General features: G+C 39.0%; 2 protein-coding genes across 2 annotated transcripts; one reads left to right on the top strand and one right to left on the bottom strand.

Moving 5' to 3' along the window:
• Positions 1 to 4,810: 4,810 nt before the first annotated feature.
• LOC103118354 (keratin-associated protein 13-1-like) lies at positions 4,811 to 5,678 on the bottom strand. The gene has a single exon (XM_007528569.3). The coding sequence runs from the start codon at positions 5,615 to 5,617 to the stop codon at positions 5,102 to 5,104; it is 516 nt and encodes a 171-aa protein (XP_007528631.2). The 5' UTR covers positions 5,618 to 5,678; the 3' UTR covers positions 4,811 to 5,101.
• A 5,893-nt stretch (positions 5,679 to 11,571) lies between these two features.
• Positions 11,572 to 12,335, top strand: LOC103118355 (keratin-associated protein 13-1-like). Its single transcript, XM_007528570.2, has one exon. It carries the CDS (start codon positions 11,587 to 11,589, stop codon positions 12,091 to 12,093), a length of 507 nt encoding a protein of 168 aa, XP_007528632.1. The 5' UTR covers positions 11,572 to 11,586; the 3' UTR covers positions 12,094 to 12,335.
• The last annotated feature ends 10,387 nt before the right edge of the window (positions 12,336 to 22,722 follow it).

The raw sequence follows: 22,722 nt of genomic DNA on the forward strand, positions 1-22,722 counted from the left end.
GACGCTGAGCATAAATATTTCCCCAATATAGATGCATTTTAGAATGATATCTTAATAGTTTAGAAGTCAGAAAGAATCACAGGAGAAAGTACTTTATGATATAAACAATATAAGTCTAGAGAATGAATAAAAATAGTTTGATTAGGGTAAGAACTGGATTAATAATATTTGGTTTGAGGTCTGAGAAAATAGCTCACTTGTATAATGTGGTGTTTTGCTAGTTGCATGACCCAGGTTCAAGTCTGACACCCAATGTATTGAAAGAAATTTCAGTGATATTTTTGGTTTGTTCTCTTTTATTTTTAACTCTCACTTTCTTGTTGCTTTGCCATCTCTGTTTGTATTTTATAAAGAAGAAGAAGAAGGAGGAGGAGGAGAAGGAGGAGGAGGAGGAGAAGAAGAAGATTATTCAGTTAGAATATAATTGAACTTAAAAATGATGAGATTATTTTTTTAGGGCTGGATAAACAGCATAATGGTTATATAAAAAGACTTACCTGCCTGTGGCTCTAAGGGTCTAAGGGTCCAGGTCCAATCCCCAGCACTGCTACAAGCCTGAACTGAGCAGTGCTCTGGAGTCTCTCTCTCTCTCTTTCTCTCTTTCTCTGCATATATCTCTCTTTATCTCTCTCACTCGTTAAAATAAAAAAAATATTTTTAAATGATGAGATGATTATCATCTGTGACCAAATAAATTGAACTTGATATGATTAGGTGAAAGGTAAAAGAAGTAGAAAGATGAAGGATAGAAATTGGATAATTATGCTCACTTGTGGAATTGTTAGGACTCAGGACTTTTGCTTTGCCTCCGTAAAAATACAACCAAAACCTGCACAAAGGAAGGTAGAGGGTTGGATATTAAGTACAAAAACAGCTGAAATCATCATCCACCAAATTGATGTAACTTAAAACCAAATACTAGGGAGGCCTGGCACTGTCGCACACAGTACAAAGGGCAAGAACCTGCTCAAAGATCTTGGTTTGAGACCCTGGCTCCTTTCTGCAAGGGGGTCGCTTCACAAGTAGTGAAGCAGGTCTGCAGGTGTCTACATCATCTCACTCTCTCTCTCTCTCTCCCTCTCTATCTTCCCCTCCTCTCTCAATTTCTCCTTGTTCTATCCAAAATACTATTATATATATATATATAATATGCAGTGGATTCATTGTGCAGGCACCGAGCCCCAATGATAACCCTAGAGAAAAAGGGAAAAAAATAATTAAAAATAGACATACCATCAGTAGAGAGATGTTCGTTATTTTTTAAATGTCTTTGAAAAAAGTGCTCATTTTGGGGGTTGAGCGGTAGCCCAGTGTGTTAAGCGCACATAGTGAGAAGCACAACGACCTGCATAAGGATCCCTGTTCACCTGCATAAGGATCTCTGTACCAGTCCCTGGCTCCTCACCTGCAGGGGGTCACCTCACAAGCTGTGAAACAGGTCTGCAGGTATGTATCTTTCTCTCCCCCTCTTTGTCTTCCCCTCTTCTCTCAATTTCTCTCTGTTATATCCAACAATGACAGTAATAACCACAATAACAAAATAACAAGGGCAACAAAAGGGGAAAAAAATAAAAGAAAAAGTGCTCATCACATATTACTGGGAATACACCAGTCAAATCAATAATGAGGTATCTCTTCACATCAGAGAGAATGTCCTGTATCAAAAAGACTAAAAACAATTGCTGGAAAGTATATCAAGGTCAAGGAACTTCCAGGACAAAGACGGTATCTCACCTGATAGAGGAATTTCTTTGCCTTCCTTGTTACCCACATTTAAGCCCATTCCCACTGCATCAGGCTAAAACTTGATACTATGTTATCTCTCTCTCTCTTTCTCTCTCTTTTATCAAACCTGAACAGTGAAGCCAGGCAATGACAAAATATTCAAAAATAAATAAACACATAAATAAATAAAGAGAAAAGGTACATCCTTATGCTATTAGTGGGAATGCAAATTTGTGTAGACCCTATGGAAACGGACACAATTTTTGATAATGTATTTTGAGTGCTAAGTAACAAAATTTAAAAAAAAATGGTCCCTCCTGTAATCGCTAATGAGATAACCATGTAGTGAACAGAAATTGCTGCAAACAGGTGCAGAAATGACTCTTAACTCAATTCACTGAGAAGCTGGCTACATTTATTCTTGGAAATCAAACCAGGAATTCATTTGCTGGATACATGATCAGCAGCTCCCGGGCAGTAGAAGCCCAGGACTTAAACTCCTGGGTTGAAATGCACAGTGCGCATCTTTAGAAGTATGCAGGAGGAACCTGGCAGACTAAAAGCAACTAGCTATAGACTTGACAAATACCGGCTTGTTTCCAGTTAACTTGTGCAGAGAAGTTATAACTTGCTGATAACTAGGAGACTCTGGTTCGTGATATAATAATTCATTGTTGAAACAATGAATAGGTGAAACCTATATTCTGAGAAATTAGGTCCTTGAGTAAGATATCAGTTTAAGGATCAAGATATGGTACAATAGCGTACTGAACTGGCGTGGATGAGGTAGAAAGTTCAGTTCTAGGTATTGCACATAACAGAGTGATGTTCAGATTCTCTCTCATATATATAAATTTCATATCAAAAGTTATGCATCTTTGTTATGCATAATAATAATAATATTGTCCCCACTTTTGATTGTTAGTGTGCGTGTGTGCGCGCACTTTGAACTATTGTAGTCTGTTACAGACTATCAATTTTTAACTTATTTTTAGAAGCTGAGGTTTTCTTTTCTTTTTCTTTCTTTCTTTCTTTTTTTTGCCTCCAGGGTTTTTTCTGGGGCTTGGTGCCTGCACTACAAACCCACTGCTCCTGTAGTCATTTGTCCATTTCTTTGGATAGGACAGAGAGAAATTGAGTGAAGAGCAGAAGACAGAAAGGGAGAGGGAAAGGTAGACACTGCCAGACCTGCTTCACTACTTGCATTTTTCCCAACATTTTTCATTGCGTCTTCATATTTTTCCTCTAATTCTATAAGCAGCATTGCTGTATCCTAAGAGTGGTAGAAGAGAAGGAGGAATAAATTGTGGAAGAGGAAGAGCCAGAAAAGAGGAAATCAGACTGAATTTGTACAGGTGCGGGAAGCAATATTGTTTTACTCAACGACACTCTAATCTTGTAAAATTCCACAAATCTCTTCAACTTCCACCTCAGGAGCATAGCCTGTTGGAGTTGCTGAACTTTTGTGAGGTATTTTATATATCCTATGCCATTGCCTTAGTAGTAAAGTAATAATAAGAAAAAAAAAACATGAAGAGATATCTGGTAAGTACTTATAAATCTGTTTCCCAAGTCTCTACAAGTCTGAATTCCACTTGCAGATGTCAGGGATGTTTAAGTATTATATAAATTAAACTATAAGAAGGATGTTTGAACATTGTTAATTAGGTACAAACTATTTGTCTCTAGAAATTATGATATCTGTATTGGTGTCTTCTTTTAACACATATATATGTATATATATATATACATATATATATGTACATATATGGTAGAAATGAAAGTTATTCAGTTATACTTCAACATACAATTGACACAGACATTTGCAGTGTGATTAAAGGCTTCTGTTTTGCAGTTCATTTCACTTTGTAAGTTTGGAAAGAACCCAGGTGCAACTTCACACTTGCTGGGCCTTGTTACTTTATCTCAAAGTCTGCTGCCTGCCTCTTTGCACAAAAAAAAGATAATTTAAGCAGTTGGAAAACAGTAATTGTGGTATAGGGATTTGGCCAATTAGTGTATATATATATATATATATATATATATATATATATGGATCGTTTTCTATTACTAGCTAAAGCTCACAGGTGCGCTTTTCTGCAAGCACACAATGGTCTTCTATTTTAATAGCCTTTACATGCTTGTTTCATCATATAAATCATAACTTGTTCCTACATTCTCCCTCCACTTCTCTGATATTTTATCTATTTAGAAAGCCAAGGTCTGCGTATTTTGTGTGATTGAGTCTTAAAATATCTTGATAAGTTTTTTAATTTTTTTATTTTCTTTATTTATTTATTGGATAGAGACAGCCAGAAATTGAGAGGGAAGGGGGTGGTAGAGAAGGGAGAGAGACAGAGAGACACCTGCAGACCTGCTTCACCGCTTGCAAAGCTTGCCCCCTGTAGATGGGGGCGAAGGCTGGAATCCGGGTCCTTGCTGTTGTAACGTGCCTAACCAGGTGCGCCACCACCTGGCCCCAAAATATCTTGATATTTTCAATGTGAGAAAGACTATACCTGGATACCATAGGTGTCTAGGGAACTCCTGACTAAATTGGAGGAGTTACAAATACAATTAAAATCAGGCTATAGTGTCCGCTCTAAAGGAATCTCAGTGTCCAAAATTTCATGAATGGAAACTGATAACACAGAATCTTAGTTGGATATTGGGTTTTGCTTACTTTCTTTCTTCCTTCCATTTTATTTTAGTTTGTTGATGTTTGGTTTTGACATCAAGGTTATTAAACACTCTGTGTTTAACTGCGCGAGAAACCCACTGCTTTTTGTAGCCATATTTTGTCACTTCCTTCACCATTTCCTCCTTCTTTCCATCCTCCCTCCCTCCCTTCCTTTTTTTTTTTCTCTGATTTGGTGGAACAGAGAGAAATTGGGAGGGGATGGAGAGATAGGGAAAGATATATACATGCAAAAGATACATACAAAACCGCCTCCCCTCTCCAGAAGCTTCCCAGATGCTGGACTGAACACTGGTACTTGCACTTGGTAACTTCTATATTCCAGTAGATTCATGACCCCCAACTAAATGAATCTTGGTTGCTATGAATTGAAAAATATCAACACAGTTTGATCAGAACATGAAGAGTTTATTGAAATAAAATGATTTGAATTTCCATCTACTTTGGAAGATCATGCAACATCACTAATGATTTCAACAATTCTACTGTAGTTAGTCCTCCATTCTGCAGTTTGACAATTAAGCTCCCAACCAGTGGTGATGGTTGGAGTGGTAAACAGTTGACAATGACCAGGGAGTCAATGATGTAGGACTTTCTAATAGAGGGAGTTAAGACAATGGATAATTTAAGTAGATGATTTATAATTCTCAAATGTATTTGCTCTTAACAGTAAATTAGTTAGCATAAGTCAGATCTACAGAGTGGCCTGTAATAAGATGAATCGAAACCGCAGGAAGGAAAGTAAGTGGGGTAGTAGAATCTGGATCCATAGCTCAGGGACGGGAAGCCACAGGCACCATAACCCAGGGGTCTAAAGCCACGAGATCCATAGCCCAGGGAGTAGCCACTTCTGGATCCATAGCCCAGAGAACAGCTGCTACTGGAACCACAGCCCAGAGACCCAGTGTAAGTTGGCCAGCGAGGACTGAAGAGTGTGGAAGTTATTGGGCGGTAGCAGGTGTTCTGGCAGGGACTGGACATCACACAGGAAGTCTGGCACCTGATGGGTTTGCAGCAAGTCTCCTGGCAGCCCAAGTAGAGAGAGGAGCCCAGCTGGCAGGTTCTGGGAGAGCAGAGGTCAGTGCTGCAGACCAAGTTGCTGGGGTAGGAAGAGCCACAGGAAGAGACTGGGTACCGCAGGCCACTCCCAAGGGAGCTGGAGGAGAAGCTTCTGGAGCAGCAGTTGCTGGACATGACGGCAGATGATGTGAGCTCAGGTGAGTTACAGAGAGGAGGTTCTGCGTTTTAGTGTTCTCCTTCTGAGCAGGCGCATATATATACTGTCAGCCATAGAGGTGGTCATCTACAGGATCATCCTTTACATATTTGTGCTCCCTCATTTACATATGTGTAACTCAGTAATCTTTTTAATTACTGTCAGATTGTTTTTCACACTTTATATTTATGGGTACTGCATTCATTTTATAGCTAAAGCTAAAGAACTACTCCTATGTCTGAAATGCTATGACTGTTTCAGACAAATGCTTAACTCATCCGAATTAGGAAATCCTTTCTTAAACTTGTCCTCACGTTGATGTATCTAGAAATGATAGGCAAATACTGTTCCCAAAAGATGGAAAGTAAGATAAAATGACTATACTTCTGGGACAGGATGGTATAACACCTGGTTGAGCACATATGTTTCAAAGCTCAAGGACAGGAGTTTAAAAGCCTCCAGTCCCCACTGCAGGGAGAAAGCTTCACAAGTGGTGAAGCAGTGCTGCAGGTATGTCTCTGCCTCTCTCTTCTTCTTCTTCTCCTTCACCTTCACCTTCTCCTTCACCTTCTCCTTCTCCTTCTCCTTCTCCTTCTCCTTCTCCTTCTATTTCTCATTCTTTTTCTTCTTCTTCTGCCTCTCAATTTCTGCTATCATTATCCAATAAATAAATTTAAAGAAGATTATAAAAATATTACAAAAATAAAGTTGAGAAAAAGAAAAACCATGACTATATTTCTTTGCTCATTGATCAGAAGTTTATCTTTTTTTCCCCAATGGGGAAACTATTTTAAAGTTTCCACCTTACTAGTCTTCATGCTTTTTTTTTATATTCTAGTCATTGCATTCTCTCAGACAGTGTGTGTCTGATTCAATGAATAGAAAATAAGCTAAGCAAATTGTATATCATCAAAATAAGCTAAATAAATTGTACAATGTATGTGTCTAGAATCAGAGAAGCCAGATTATTATTTGGTGATGGTGATAATGAAGAATAGAACCAAGGTGATGCAGCAAATGGAGACCAGCTGGAACCTTTATCAACAGAATCTCAGATCCACACCGTATTGATTGAGATGAGAAAAGAGAACAACTGGGATTTAGATTCAGGGTATATGGAATAAGATCTTGAGCCTTAACAGACTGTCACTCCTGTATGTGACAACTCTGCAAATTTGACTATCAGATCCTTAGTTATAGGGGATTTCATTAACCAAGGGTCCTGCATGCTCTGAACCCAAATTTAGCATTTCACTGGGACAGAAGCCCTTGGTTTTCCATGTGTTGCTCCAAGACCATGACCCAGCACAGCAGAACTGTTAGGGTGGCTCATTTCTGGAACAGAAGGGACACATCTGACACAAGAGGACTGAGCATTCTGCAGGGTTCCTGAGGAATTATCTTCACCCTGTGTGTCTGCCCTTGATTTTAATTCTGCTGGAACTGACTTTGTATCTGGAAGTTCTCTGAACATTCTCTATCCCCCCTTCTCCAACTCTGTTTTCTCACAGATTGTTCTCACATAAAGCTACTGTATATTTAACTCTTTCCTGATGTCTGCTTCTTGAATGAACTAGTAAAATACACTATTTTGTAAAGCTGTGTGTGACTTTCAACACCACAACCATAACCTCCCAATAAAAATTTTTAAAAAGACCACAGATGTGGCTCAGTAGTATAAAACGTGGGTAAGAGGCTGATTTTATTCTATGATATCACATTAAATAATAATAATAATGAGGGGCCCTGGTGGTGGCACACATAATACTAAGCTCAAGAACCTGCACAGGGATCTTGGTTCAAGCCCCACACTCCCTACCTGCAGGTGGGACGCTTCACAGAGAAGCAAGTCTGCAGGTGTCTATCTTTCTCTCTCCCTCTCTATCTCTACCCTTAATTTCTTTCAGTTCTATCCAAAAAAAGAGAGAGAGAGGAGTTGGATTCAAGAAGCAATGGCTTTGTAGTGCTGACACTAAGCTCCAGCAATAACCCTGGAGACAAATAAATATATAAATCAGTAATAAGTAAATTAAAGAATTAAAGAATGGATATTGTAAGGTTAATTTTTTCCTGCGATGTTCCATACCTTTCAGTTAGCTATAATTTATTAGTCTTTAACATTTGTCTTTTATAGTTTATAATTGCATTCATAATGTATAGTGATTAAGAAGAATTTTTATGTAAGCGTTGACTTTGGTGGACTTAGCTTCTGACCTCCATGATTCATAAAAGCAAAATCCACAGCGTGTTAGTGACATGTTTCCTGGGAATGTGGTAGAGAGTAGGGGCAGGTGTTCACTTTTCCTGAGACTCTGTCAGAAACTCACCACCCATAATAATACCATTTTACTCATAGCTTAATGATAATGCTACACAGTAGGAAAGACTAGAATTCAGCTGATAGACAACTCAAAGTCATACCTGTTAGGTGGAAAATCTCAATCTTAACTCTAAATGGATTGGCTAGAAATAGTGGAAGGTTATGATACACACATCAAACAATATGAATGAAGCTCAGGGATTCTTTTAGTTGAAGATTAAGGAGTTTAAAAATCCTTAAGTTTATGATCATTTAGCCTCTATGAAGGTTGAGAGACTCAGAAGCAAAAGATAAGAACACCTCTTCTCAAAGAAAAGGATGGGAAAAGCAATTAATTGGTGACCAAGTCACTGGATTCCCCAATGTGACACCACAAACTTCTATTCCCAATGTCACTCATAAATCTTATGTTCAAGGTTTATTTTTATTTTTACAGCTGTATTGAAGTAAAGAGAATATAATGGTTGTGTTTATTTCAAGAGTAGTTATATTTTGATATACATTGTAAGATGACTGTAGGAACCAAAGGAATTGGCATACACAATGCTATGAAATAATATATTAAAGCAAGCAACTTAACGTGTTCTGTGTGAATGAATTACCATTTTACATCTATTTTTTTATGTGTGTGATAGGGGACTGATTCCTCCTAGCAAGTTTCAAATAGACAAACTATGTTTCTAGCTATAGACAGAAGACTGTGTAGCAGGATCTTCACAATGTATTCATATTAACTCATTGAAATTTTGTGTCCTTTAACTGATAGCAAATTTACATTAAAGAGCTGAATCTATATACAAAATGTGAGGGAAGAATAGTGTTCTCAGATTGTGTTAGGATATTTAAACTACTTTCTGAGATACAGCACAAGAAAAAATAAATTTCTGGTCTCCAGTAATAATAACAACAACAACAATAATAATAATGGATTCAGCAAGGAGCTATCTGAATTGAGCACATTTTTTTTTTTCAAAGTCTTCTTCCATCTAGCAGGTCTCTATTATGTTTACTATAATTTTTCTCAGAAAAATTGGTATTTTGGACATAATTTCTGTAGCTTTACTCCTGTTTTGACTGAAGACAATATAAACATTATTGCCACCCACTACGGCTGCACTGTGTCAGGAATGCAACTGAGCAGGCTGTGTCTTAACATTTTGTCAATGAAGTTAGCAAGCAACTTGTTGTATTCTAAATATAGGATAAGCCTATCCAAAATGGTCAGCTCTGAATCTACAGTTGAAAAGAGGTAAACAATACTACAACAAAACCAAAAGGAAACACAAATTTAAACACAAAAGATACAAGAAAGAAAAATGAGGAGGCCAGAAAGAACTGATGGAGGCAGAGATGAGAAGTGGAGAAGGAAAAGAGAGAGAGAGAGAGGAAATATGGAGTGGGAACCAAAAAAAGACATCCATCGTCCCTCAGAGGAAAAGAAAACTGGAGGATGAGGTGGGTAGCTCTCATATTTAAGCTGAAAAATGTAAAGTAGTGGCTGGTTCTTTAAGTGCCAGAATGTCATTGAAAATCCCTGCACTGGGAAGGACTTGGACCTAGCACGCCTGTTTAGTGTACATATTCCAGTGCTCAAGGGCTCAGGTACAAGCCCCCTGTCCTCTCCTGCAGGAGGGAAGGTTTGTGAGCAATGGAGTAGTACTGCAGGTTCCTCTCTCTCTCTCTCTCTCTCTCTCTCTCTCTCTCTTTCTCAGTGTGTGTGTCAGTCTCTTTCTCCAGCACTCTTTATATGTTTATCTCTATCTCTGTAAGAAAAATTTTTAAAAAAGCCTACCTGAATTGGCAAGATAATAACGCTGGTGTCAAAACAAGTAAACAAGCCTATGCACTGGGAGAAATGAGAAATAGTTTCAGAAAGCCCAGAATATTTTATGTAAGATCCACCATTGTGAATATTTACATATGCAGGTGAGAAAGAAGAAAACATATCAAAATTCATAACATATGCTAATTTGCTAATTTTTGATTACAAGGAAATTGGGAGGACATAAATTATACTTAAGTGCATAATAGAAAAAAACAAGGTAATTCTCTTTTTTTAACAGTGTAATTCTCTTTTTAAAAGATATTTTTAAAAAATATTTTTTAATGAGAGAGATAAGAAGAATTGAACTTGGAAATTGAACTTGGGCCCTCAGACCCTCAGGTATGAAAGTCTTGCAGAACCATTATGCCATCTGCCCAGCCCTACACTGTGATTCTTTAACCTTCAGTGTACTCTATTTTTCAGTTGTTTCCTCTCCTCATTAGACTAATGTTTCTTTTCTTTTTTTTAAAACATTTTTATTTATTTTCCTTTTTATTGTCCTTGTTGCAGTTATTAATGTCGTCATTGTTAGATAGGACAGAGAGAAATGGAGAGAGGAGGGGAAGACAGAGAGGGGGAGAGAAAGATAGACACTTGCAGACCTGCTTCACCGCCTGTGAAGCGACTGCCCTGCAGGTGGGGAACTGGGGGGTGGAACCAGGATCCTTACGCCGGTCCTTACGTGCGCTTAACCACTGCGCTACTGCCCGACTCCGATAGACTAATGTTTCTTAAGGAGACCTCAAGATGAGCCCAATTTGATCCCCCCCCTGCTTTTTTTTTTTTATCTTCATGTTCAATTCACTCATTTACTGTGATAAAGTGCAACTATTTTAGCATTGTATTTCAATACATCATGCATTTTATGATCACAGATACACTGAATAATAGATGTATTTGCCACACTGCACCCACAGCCAAAGGACTAGAGCCATTCGTGCAATCAATTCCACCCCTTACACAATCCTGCTACCTCCTTCCTCCTTTATGGTGGCTGTATCTTTTTGTCCCCCTCCACAGTCTTAAGAGTTATCTTTACTACTTACATTAAAATACATGGCACGTGTTTTTCTCAATTCTTAGATATCTCTGTCTCAGAGTTTTCGTTCTCTCCCTTTCAGACTCACTTCACTGGACAAAAAATCACACTGTGCAGCTGTAGCCCTTGATCTATAAGCCTTCTTTAGCTGCTGAAAAGATACCACTCCTGATAATTTTTGGAGCGTGGGAATAAATGGTGGCACAGTGGGTCATTCTCCTTGTGAAGACTACCCCATCGAGGTGGAAGCTGCCATTTGTCCACTGGGCCAGACTCAATATTGCAACAGAACCCCAAGTTTCTGTTAATTTTCATGTTATAATAAATGTTAGCATATTCTCCACTCTTAGGAGGTAAAAAACACCTGCCAGCAGACCCAGATGTGGACACACAGGAAGTAAATCCAAACACCATGAGCCAGAAGATATCCTTTCCCAATGGTGACACTTTCTTGGTTTTGATGAAACGTGCATTCGTGAGAAACAGTCATAGCGTTTGTAGCATAGAAGCAGTTCATTGGTTTTGTTGGTAACAACAAAATTATAGCACCCATGGAGAAAATATGTAGAAAACTATTCAAATGTAACTAATTATAGAGATTGTTAAGTTACACAATGTAAAAGAAGAATTCCCATCTAGGAGACATGTCCTCATAGGAAACCACACCCATGGCTGAAAGTATATAAGCACTACTGTTCCAGAGTGACGTTTAGGTTCAGAATCTCCTCTCTGTAACTCAACTGAGCTCACATCTGCTGCCGACATGTCCAGCAACTGCTGCTCCAGAAGCTTCTCCTCCAGCTCCCTTGGGAGTGGCCTGCGGTACCCAGTCTCCAGCAACTTGGTCTACAGCACTGACCTCTGCTCTCCCAGAACCTGCCAGCTGGGCTCCTCTCTCTACTCGGGCTGCCAGGAGACTTGCTGCAAACCCATCAGGTGCCAGACTTCCTGTGTGATGTCCAGTCCCTGCCAAACCTCTTACAACCTCCCAAGATCCTTCATCTGCACTAGTCCCTGCTGGCCAACTTACACTGGGTCTCTGGGCTGTGGTTCCAGTAGCAGCTGTTCTCTGGGCTATGGATCCAGAAGTTACTACCCACTGGGCTGTGGATCTCGTAGCTTTAGGGCCCTGGGTTATGGTGTTTGTGGCTTGCCGTCCCTGAGCTATGGATCCAGATTTTGCTACCCTACCTGCTTTGCCTCCAGGAGTTGCCAATCTTCCTGTTATAGGCCAATCTTTGGATCAGGCTTTTATCAATATACTTATTAAGTGTTAAAATCCTTCAAAGTCTACTCATACATCCACACTTTTAATTCTCACCACTTCCCATTATTCTCTTATTGATTGTTATCTATCTGCTATGTCAGTAACTTTTGAAAGACTCTAAAATTAATGTGTAACTACATCAAATTACAATATATATCTCCTACTGGTCAAATATACGTTGTTGGATGTTCAGTGAAGTACATTTGAAAATAAAAATTTCAATCTGATAAATTTGTGTAATTTAACACCCAGGTATGTCGTTCAGTTTATTATTATTACTATTTCTTGAGTATAGGGTTTTAATGGAATCAGGAGACTTAAATGAAGATCATAGAACTCTAAGACTGGGTTTGGGGACATCTAATTAGATACATATTCAGAAAATTTCTGTTTATATTTGTTACATTTCTTATCAAGAATAATTAGTTTCCTTTTTTTTTCTCAATGTCAGTGTGACTTGTCTGAGAATAGGAAGCATGCATTTCTGCTGAGAAGTAGAAGTGAAAACAAAACATAAAGTAATTTATAATTTAAGTTATAGATACAGACAGGAGATTAACTAAAATCCTAGAATTTAACTGTAGAGTTTCAAATAAGCACTGTGTCTGCTAGGCACCAATAAAGAGGAGATGAAAAGTTTGCCTATGTGTTGAAGACTATACTGTAACCCAATCACCATCCCTGATAATTTTTTTTTTAAGATTAATATTAAGAAGGTCCCATTACAAGCAGTTTGCTTTTGTCCACTGGCACAAGTATTGGGATGCCTGCCCATCTGCCTTCCATGGGTGAGACATTTTTGGGACTGAACGTAAATTTTTTGCAAGAAGAATCATAGTAATGGTGAATGGAGAAGAACTAGGTTTAGGAAGGAGAAGATAACCAGGCAAAGCTTCTCCAAGGATCAACCTGAATCAAGCTTTGAATCACACACCTGAGTAGTGCAGTGCATTCATGCATACTCATTAGTCTTATCCTGTATTTCTTCCGTTACTCAAAGATGGACTGATATCAAGAACATGATTGAGTCGGGTAGTCAGGCGGTAGCACAGGGGGTTAAGTGCAGTTGGCACAAAGTGCAAGGACCGAGGTAAGGATCCCAGTTTGAGCCCCAGCTCCCCACCTGTAGAGGAGTCACTTCACAAGTGGTGAAGCAAGTCTGCAGTTATCTATCTTTCTGTCCCTCTTTCTGTTTTGCCCTCCTCTCTCCATTTCTCTCTGCCTATCAAACAACGACAACAACAATAGAACAACAAGGCCAACAAGAGAGAATAAGTAAATGAACAAATATTTTTTTAAAAGAACATGATTGAGACACTATGTTTGGCACAGATCACAGGGGACAAGTATGAAAGATGGTGAAAAACATCAGAGACAAATCCCCAAAGGGGAATATTGTAGTTGATCTTGTGATGGGTAGTGAAGGCTTAAATCATTAGGACTTTTAAGGAACATATAGAATGTTTTCTGAATGTGTCCATGCAGATTCTGAGGAGTGTGAGAAGCATTTATCTATCAGCTTCTGTCTCCTCTAGATTGAATACTGTCCTAGATGTGCATTTTTCTCATATGAACTTCTGTAATGGATAATTCATGATGATAGATCCCCACCCCCCTTTTTCCCTACCTGATATATATGAAGGATTGAACTATGTTATACAAAGTTGTAAGATTTCAGGAGTATTTTATACCCATACATAGAGCATGAGAGCGTAGGGCCTACTTTTTTAGATCCCTTTACTTGGAAAATATTTATTTACAAGATCATTGCCGATATCACAGGGGTAGAATTTCATATCTCCCCGTGAAAACTATCAGCACACAACACCCTCCACCAAATTGTTGACTTCCTCCACTATAAGACACTGAGCACCTAGCTGTGATTGTGACATCTAACAAGCCCACATAGAGAGTGACAGATATGGGTCTGCATGAAGTGAGATGCTCTCTGTGCAAAAGGAGTTGAAATCTATGTAGAGCTGTTCTCAGCAGCTATGTCTGGGCTCAGAGGTGAGATGATGAGGAGGCAAAGCCCTCAGCCACAGTTCTTTCATTTGGGGCTCAAACATCCCCATGAAAAAGCCAAATGTTATGGACTGGAAAACTAGCTCACCTGGATAAGGAGCCTTCTGTGCTGGATATGTAACCCAGGTCTGACTTGGACCCCATCACATTGGAGGCTGTTTGGTGCTGAAGTGTCTTTGCTACTACTCTGTCTGTCTTTCTGTCTGAAATCTCTCTATATCTGAAAATGTTGGCTCAGAAAAGTGAAGTCATGAGAAGAAAGAGTGAAAGAGGGGTCTGGGTTCAAGATCTCTGTTCCCCTTGCAGGGGGAAAGCTTTGCAAATGGCGAAGTAGTGCGTCTCTCTGTCTCTCTCCCTACCCACTCTTTCCTTCTCAATTTCTGGGTGTTTCTATCCAATAAATAAATAACAGTAATACTCTGTTGTTGTGCACAGGCTGCAGAGATGAGAGAGAGGGGATCCGGAGTGAAGAGGAAACACAAATCTTTATTTGCACTGGCACCTCAGAGTTGGGTGCTAGAGAGGCAGGTTGGGCCACATGGAGGTAGCGAAAATGGCCGCCTCACGCAGTAACCTTTCCTGCGTCTGAACACCGGAGTGAAGCGGCGGCAAGAGAACGAGGTGCGGAAGAAGAAGGGCTTTTATAGGAGCAGCTTTCGCGAGAATGGGAAGGGGGAGGAGTAACCATAGCACTCCAGGATAGGATAATAACTCTCGTGAGAATGGGAGGGGGGAGGAGTAACCAAAGCACTCCAAATATCGCGGGGAAATAGACAATGCCCTGAGGGCACAACATGGCTGAACAGGCACTCTGAGAATGTCCCAACTCTCGAAGGAACTAGAAGTAGCCTGAGGGGACAACATGGCAGATGTGACTGCATCGGCACAATTTTCCAGCAATACTCTCCATATATATATACATATATATATATATGACTGAACTATTTTACACAAAACAGTAAGATTTTTAAAAAGAATAAGTGAAAAAGGAAGGAAGGGAATGGAGAAGAAATAGAGGGAGGAGAGGTAAATTAATAGGAAGAGAAAGAAATGGAGACTAACATTATACATAACACAGGTTATGACATATCTTTGCAGATATAAGAGAATTACAGGGAGTCAGTCGGTAGCGCAGTGGGTTAAGCGTACGTGGCGCAAAGGGCAAGAACCGGAGTAAGGATCCCGGTTTGAGCCCCCAGCTCCCCACCTGCAGGGGAATCGCTTCACAAGCGGTAAAGCAGGTCTGCAGGTGTCTATCTTTCTCTCCCCCTCTCTGTCTTTCCCTCCTCTCTCTATTTCTCTCTGTCCTATCCAACAACAATGACATCAATAATAACTACAACAATCAAACAAGGCCAACAAAAGGAAATAAATAATAAAAGTAAATATTAAAAAAGAGAATTACATAAGAGATATAAGATAATTAAATTTGTGTTTATGTCTATATATGCAAGTTTGTATTTAATCAATGGTTTCTAGCTATTGTTTGTTCCAGAGAAATAACTTAATTAGCTCTGACTTCAGTTCCAAATCGACCTAGTTTCTCTAGCCTCATAAAATTTTTGCAATAAAGAGCTAAAATAAAAATAAATTGGGTGTTCAGTGGAAGAGTGTGACATTTTAAGAATGCTAGATTTAAATATGATGCCTAATAATAGAGAAGTATTTGATTACTTCAAAAAATAGTTATTTCTAGAAATTCTATTAGTTATGACAAATCTCATATTATTTAGCTTAATTATAATTATAAGTGTCACTTCATGATGCTCACTTCTGTAATCCTTAACACTAGAAAATGTTTGAGAAAATGCCCCTTCCACATACATTCATCTGCCAGTACACAGTTTCAGCACAAGCTATCAAAAAAGTAGAAAGTTGGCTTCTTGGTAAAAATTAAAATGATGCACAAGAAAAGAAAGAATTTTGGGATAGCAAAATAGTTTCTTGCCTCCTTTACAAATTTACCAGCAAATACATTTTCCCATGCATAGACACTTTTCTCTGAAAATAAAGATGTTGAATCTCCCAAACCATTGTTGATGTGACACCCATCTGTAATGTGAATCCCCAGAGCAGTGAGCTGGATTGAAAGAAAGGAAAGGAAATCGGGTTCTCTAACAAAGTCACAGTCCTCGATATAGGCAAGGGCCTACGGGACCGAAACTATATACCTCAGAGTAAAAGTGCTTCATGGTCTGCTGCGATTAGTTTTAGATCTAATAAGCTTGGTGAGCAAGTAGAAAGGCCTAGAGAAGGCACTTTAAACCGTCTAATCAACTATTTACTACGTAGGCCCACGCATCCTCCTCTCATACCTCCTGCTTGATCTTCCTCAGTCACTGTACTCCACCAATTACACACAATAAAGTAAGATATAACTCTTAATATCTCTGACAGCACCAGCACTATATCACCCCTTGATAGTCTTTACACTTGGCCATACAGTTGGCCAAGAGATATACTAGCAAAACCTATATATGACACTCAGTATCTTAACTGGGACAAAGGCTAAACTCATCAGCTAAAGAAAGGATTACAAAAGCTGGATAAAAAGCAACACTGGCTCACTTAATGGCTCACTTAATACCAGACCTCCCCATCATCTAGGGCTCTAGTCAGGAAATTCTTGGATACTCCCATAGATATGATAGACCTAGACCTCTAATAATTCTCTCTCTCCACCATCATTGGTCATTACCCTCAGAAAGGTCCTTATAAGACCTCTCGAGGGCTTTTCTAGGACCTTGCTGTCACTATTAAGCAACCATGGTAGGGACTGCCCCACTCTCTGTAAGGAGGCTGGGTCACCCTACCCTACCACCTGAGGAAAATTGGTCATGAAATGAGTGCAGCCTAGAATGCTCCCAGCTGTGACTGTGGACTGCGAGCTCAGACTAACAAGGACTCAGAGGTTACACGACCGCTGTGCTAAATGTGAATATTTATGTGTCTTGGGTCAGTCTGATGGCGTAAGCAGTTAGTTGTATTAATATATCTTTCAACTTTGGGAGCTACTTTCTGCCATCATCCAGCTTTCTAACCTTATTTTCAATTCTGATATCATCTTTCCAGACAATAGTTTTAGACTGCCTTCATGTTAGTTATGAAGTTCAAACAGAAATTACTAAAGCTACGGGCCCCTAGGAACATACCTAAAATAGACTGCCTAGCTTCTCTCCACCCTAAGATCCTTATTCTCCTCTGCTTTCTTTCTAATTTTTGTTTATTATTTATTAAATTTTTTGTCTTGCTTTATATTTTACTGCCTTTCTACCACCAAGCTGTAGATTGTACTATAACTCCATCCTGACTTTCCTGGGCAGATGACCTCACCAATGTGACCCAAATCCTCACCTCTCCAGAGCCCTGCTCCACTAGGGAAAGATCAAAACAGGCTGGGGGTATGGATCAACCTCCTAATTAATGTCCATGTCCAGCAAAGAAGGAATTACAGAATCCAGACCTTCCTACCTGTGCACCCCAAAAAGAATTTTGGTCCACCCCCAGAAGGGGAGAAATGTTAGGGGAAATTGACTAGTGGGATCTGAACTCCAATTCCATCAAGTTCTGGAGAGGGAAAGGGAAAAAGGAAGGACATTCAGAAGTAGCAATAGGTATAGATGTGACTTAGAAAGGAAGAGAAGGCAGGGCCATAGGAAAAAAAAGGGAATATATATATAGAAATATAGATATTTATAGAAATAATAGTCAACCCATATCTGCAACTTTGGGAGAACTACTACAGTTTCCAATGGAGGGAATGGGGACACAGAACTCTCAAAGTGGTAATTATACACCTTTATCTCATAATTTTGTAAATGAATATTAAATTACTTATTTTAAAAAACATTTCTGGGAGTTGGGTGGTAGGGCAGCGGGCTAAATGCATGTGGCGCAAAGTGCAAGGACCAGCTTAAGGATCTGGTTCGAGCCCCAACCCCAGACACTTCACAAGTGGTGAAACAGGTCTGCAGGTGTCTATCTTTCTCTCCCCCTCTCTGTCTTTCCCTTGTCTCTCCATTTCTCTCTGTCCTATCTAACAATGATGACATCAGTAACAACAACAATAATAACTACAACAATAAAAAAAACAAGGGCAACAAAAGGGGAAATAAATAAGTAAATATTAAAAAACATTTCTGTTATCAAAACCATGGATGAGAACTCAAATGAAAAAATTACTAATGTAATATAATGATGGGTCTAGATGAAAATCAAGAACTTAGCATGAGAGAACGCCCAAGCAAGAAATAAATTCTTTGCAGGTACATTGCTATGCGATAACATATTAATAACATGAAATTCAAAATACAAAAGAACAATGAAAATAATACAAAAGACATAGGTGCAAGAAGTAAAAGATGAAGTAGTGGAAACATTGATTGCCAAAATTACTTACTTTGAGGCTGTCCAAAAACAGTGTGAGGTATTTTAAACCATAGTTTCTGCTTTAATTACAGCCTGTTTGGATATGATTATTAGTAATTATGTGTGTATAGAACTTACAGCTCTATCCTTTTCACAGGAATCTTACTCTATTATTTTGTCATGCTGTTGTTATTCACAGATTTTTATTTTAATTACACAGAGACAATAAATATTTTTTATTTGTCAGTGTTGAGTCTTTTAAATGACTTTGCACCAACATCATCAAATAGAGGATTACACTTTCTCAGCCGTTTCACTTGGGTATTTTTATTAGATGAATAAATTAAACCATTGTTATAATCAATTCAGTTTCAGCTTCATTTGTTTAATGATACTGACAGAAATTCTTAACTAATCCTTAGTGAAGTTTTTCTTGTACCAATGGAGATCCATATCATTAGGTATTGTCTCATATTTGTTTGCACAAAGCCCCTAAATTTAAATGTATGAACATAATTAGAAATGAATCCTAAGTGAAAATGAATGTAGCAGAGTGATATGTATGTTAATGTATCATTTGCAACAGCTAATAATAAATTCTCATTTTTTATTCAAACGTAATTCCCTTTTTTTAAAAAAAATTATTTATAAAATGGAAATATTAACAAGACCATAGCATAAGAAGGGTACAACTCCACACAACTCCCACCAGCAAAACTCCGTATCTCATCCCCTCCCCTGAAAGCTTCCCTATTCTTTACCCCTCTGGGAGTATGGACCCAGGATCATTATGGGGTGCAGAAGGTGGAAGGTCTGGTTTCTGTAATTGCTTCCCTGCTGAACATGGGCGTTTGACAGGTCCATCCATACTCCCAGCCTGTCTTTCTCTTTCCCTAGTGGTGCAGAGTTCTGGGTAGGTGGGGCTCCAGGACATATTGGTGGGGTCATCTGCCCAGTGAAGTCAGGCTGGCATCATGGTATTATCTGAAATCTGGTGGCTGAAAAGGAGTTAAGATATAAAGCAGAAAAAATTGTTGACTAATCATGAACCTAAAGACAAGAATATTGCAGATGAACATTTGGGGTCTCCATTTTGGAAAAAGCTAGCAGGTCTATTTTAGGTTTATTTTATGACCCTGCTATTTTTTTTTTCCTGAGCCTGACATCTAATATACAGCTGACCTAAGTTATTGTCTGGAGAGATGGTGCCATAGTTGGAAAAAGGACTAGAAAGTTGGATCAGGGAAGAAAGTAGCTCCCAAATATGGCAAAAGTATATAAATAGTGTTGATTGTAAACCCCATCGATTTGATCTGGGGCCCATAGTCGGCACAGGGGCCTTTGTAACCTCTGCCTCCCTGTAGATCTGAGCTGGCATTCTGTGGTAATGGCTAGGAGCATTCCAGGCTGCACTAATTTTATTTTCTACCTTTTGAAGAGATATTGTGACTTTTTAGAAGAACTGTACTTTTATTTTGCAAGTAGTCTGTGACACAGCTGACCATCATGGTGTATTCTGAGTGCCACCAAATTATTATACAAAATATGTATTCACCATTAACTTGTGTTACTCATATCAGTTCAGAGTTGATTCTTGTTCAATGTATGAACTTCTGGTTTTAACTCATTACTACTGTATTTTGCATAATTTAAGATATGTGTCAAATTTTCTTTGCAGGTTTAAACAAAGTACTGTATTCTTTGTATACTGTTGTGACAGCTTCATTCATGACTTTTCACCTACTAGCAATCAGTAACTCTAACCATTCCCATTACCTCCACCTACTGGTAACTTTGTGCATAACATGGCATTCTTCTGAGAGTGTAAAGTATATCCCATGTGAATACTTAAGAACCAACATTCTTCTCTGCCACTTGAGGAAGACTGGTCCTGAAAATGAATGCAGTCTAGAATATTCCCGGCTGTGACCATGGACCATGAGTTCAGACTGACAGGGGCCTGGAGGTTATACAGGTTTTTGTGCTAAATATGAATGTGCATGGGGCCTGGGTCAGATTGAGGTGGTAAACAGTCACACAGTATTTATATATTTTATACAAGTTTGGGAGCCACTCTTTACTTTAATCCAGCTTTATAAACAGCACTTTAGTCCACCTCCATGTTACCTATCAAGATTTAACAAAAATGACTAAATTCATGGACCCCTAGGTATATACTTAGATTTCCTATTTTCTTTCCACCCAAAGATCTCTAATCTCATCTGCTCTATTTTCATCTTATGATTCCTGTTTATTAATAATTTTTTCTTGATTAGTATCTTACCATCTTTCACCAACCAAGTTGCAGATGCTGCTATGAAACCATACTGACCTCCTTAGACAGACGGCGTCACCAATGCTTTCTGGAACCTCCCCTTTCCAGAGCCCTATCCATTAGGGGAAGATAGAAACAGACTGGGGGTATGGATCTTCCTGTCCACATCCATGTCCAGGAAAGAAGCAATATTACATAAACCAGAACTCTCACCTTGTACGCTCCAGAGAGAATTTTGGTCCATAAGCCCAGAGGGCGAGAAATGTTAGGGAAAGATGACCAGAAGGCTCTGAACTCCCATTCCATCTGGACCCAGAAAGAGAAGAAGAAGAAAAAAAAGGGAAGGGCACACAGAAATAGTAATTGCTGTAGGTGTGACTTCTAAAAAGAGAAGGAAGGACCATAGAAAAAATGGGTAACTATAGATAGAGAGATACAGAGATGCAGATAGAGATACAATAGTCAACCTGTATCTGTGACCACTGTGATTACTGTGGTTTCCAATGGAGGGAACGCTGATTGTGGGAAAGTGTGGAATTATACGCCCATTGTCTTATAATTTTGTAAATCAATATTATGTCACTAAAAAGAAAAAAAATGAACCAACAATAAGATCTCAAAGTGTGAGGTATCTTACTTGAGGTTCTGATAAGTGTGCTTGATCAATGAGCACTTTGAACACTTTCTTTGACATAAAAGCTATAGCTCTACTCTGTCCAGAGAGTCTGAGCAGAGAAAGGTCAGGGTGAGACTTGTCATGTTAACTATTTTAGTCTGTTAAGAACTCTGTTCACTGTACATGCATTTTTTTCTCACTAGGGCTGTCACTGGGACTCACTATCTTGAACCACAGCTCCCAGAGGACATTTTTTTTTTTCTTGACAGAGGCAGAGAAAAATAGAGAGGGAGTTGGGAAAGAAAAAACAGAGAAACAGATCACTTCTCCACTGCTTATAAAGCTCTCTCCCTCCATCTAATAGGTGGGGAGTGGGGGCTTGAACCAGGGTCTTAACATGCTAGTGTGTGCTCTCTACCAGGTATCCCACTACTCGCTCCCTACAGCATATGCACTTTTTACTTCATTCCACGAAATCATGTCCACCTTACAGTAGATGTCTCCCAAACCATTAATTTCTTATGCTAATTCAGTTATTATAAATCACAAGTGGAAACAATTTTGAGACAGTTATCAAATGGGAATGGATCTGAGAAAGATGGGATAAACCAAGACATATGACTACTCGGTGGGAAAGAATTTAGGTCACCTGTACCTGGAGTTATATCTCTGACTAAATGAGCAAAGCCTTTGGAACATAGCTGCTGATTCTAGTTTCATCACTTATTTGAATATATTGTTGAATCCTGCAACAAGATAGTGTGTGTGTGTGTGTGTGTGTGTGTGTGTGTGTGTGTGTGTGTGTGTGTTTTCCACCAGGGTTGTCACTTGGCTCGGTGCTGAACTATGAATTCACTCTGTGGCCCCTGCCATTATAAATATACATATTTCAGACAACTTTTATAAGAGCTATTTTTCTTGCCAAACTTATGTTGATACAGTCAGTTTAATACCTTTTACAATTTGTAGTTATACTAACTAAAATAGTGAAATGTAGTGCCCTGTAGAAAATGCCAGACTTGGGAGCCAGGTGGTAGTGCAGCGGGTTAAGCGCAGGTGGCGCAAAGCGCAAGGACTGAGGTAAGGATCCCGGTTCGAGCCCCTGGCTCCCCACCTACAGGGGAGTCACTTCACAGGCGGTGAAGCAGGTCTGCAGGTGTCTGTCTTTCTCTTCCCCCCTCTCTGTCTTCCCCTCCTCTCTCCATTTCCCTCTGTCCTATCCAACAACCCTGACATCAACAATAATTACAACAATAAAACAAGGGCAACTAGAGGGAATAAATAAATAAATATTTTTTAAAAAGAAAATACCCGACTTACTACATCATTTATAATCTAAAGGGATACA

Source organism: Erinaceus europaeus, chromosome 9, assembly GCF_950295315.1.
Source record: "Erinaceus europaeus chromosome 9, mEriEur2.1, whole genome shotgun sequence".
Taxonomy (NCBI): Eukaryota; Metazoa; Chordata; class Mammalia; order Eulipotyphla; family Erinaceidae; genus Erinaceus; species Erinaceus europaeus.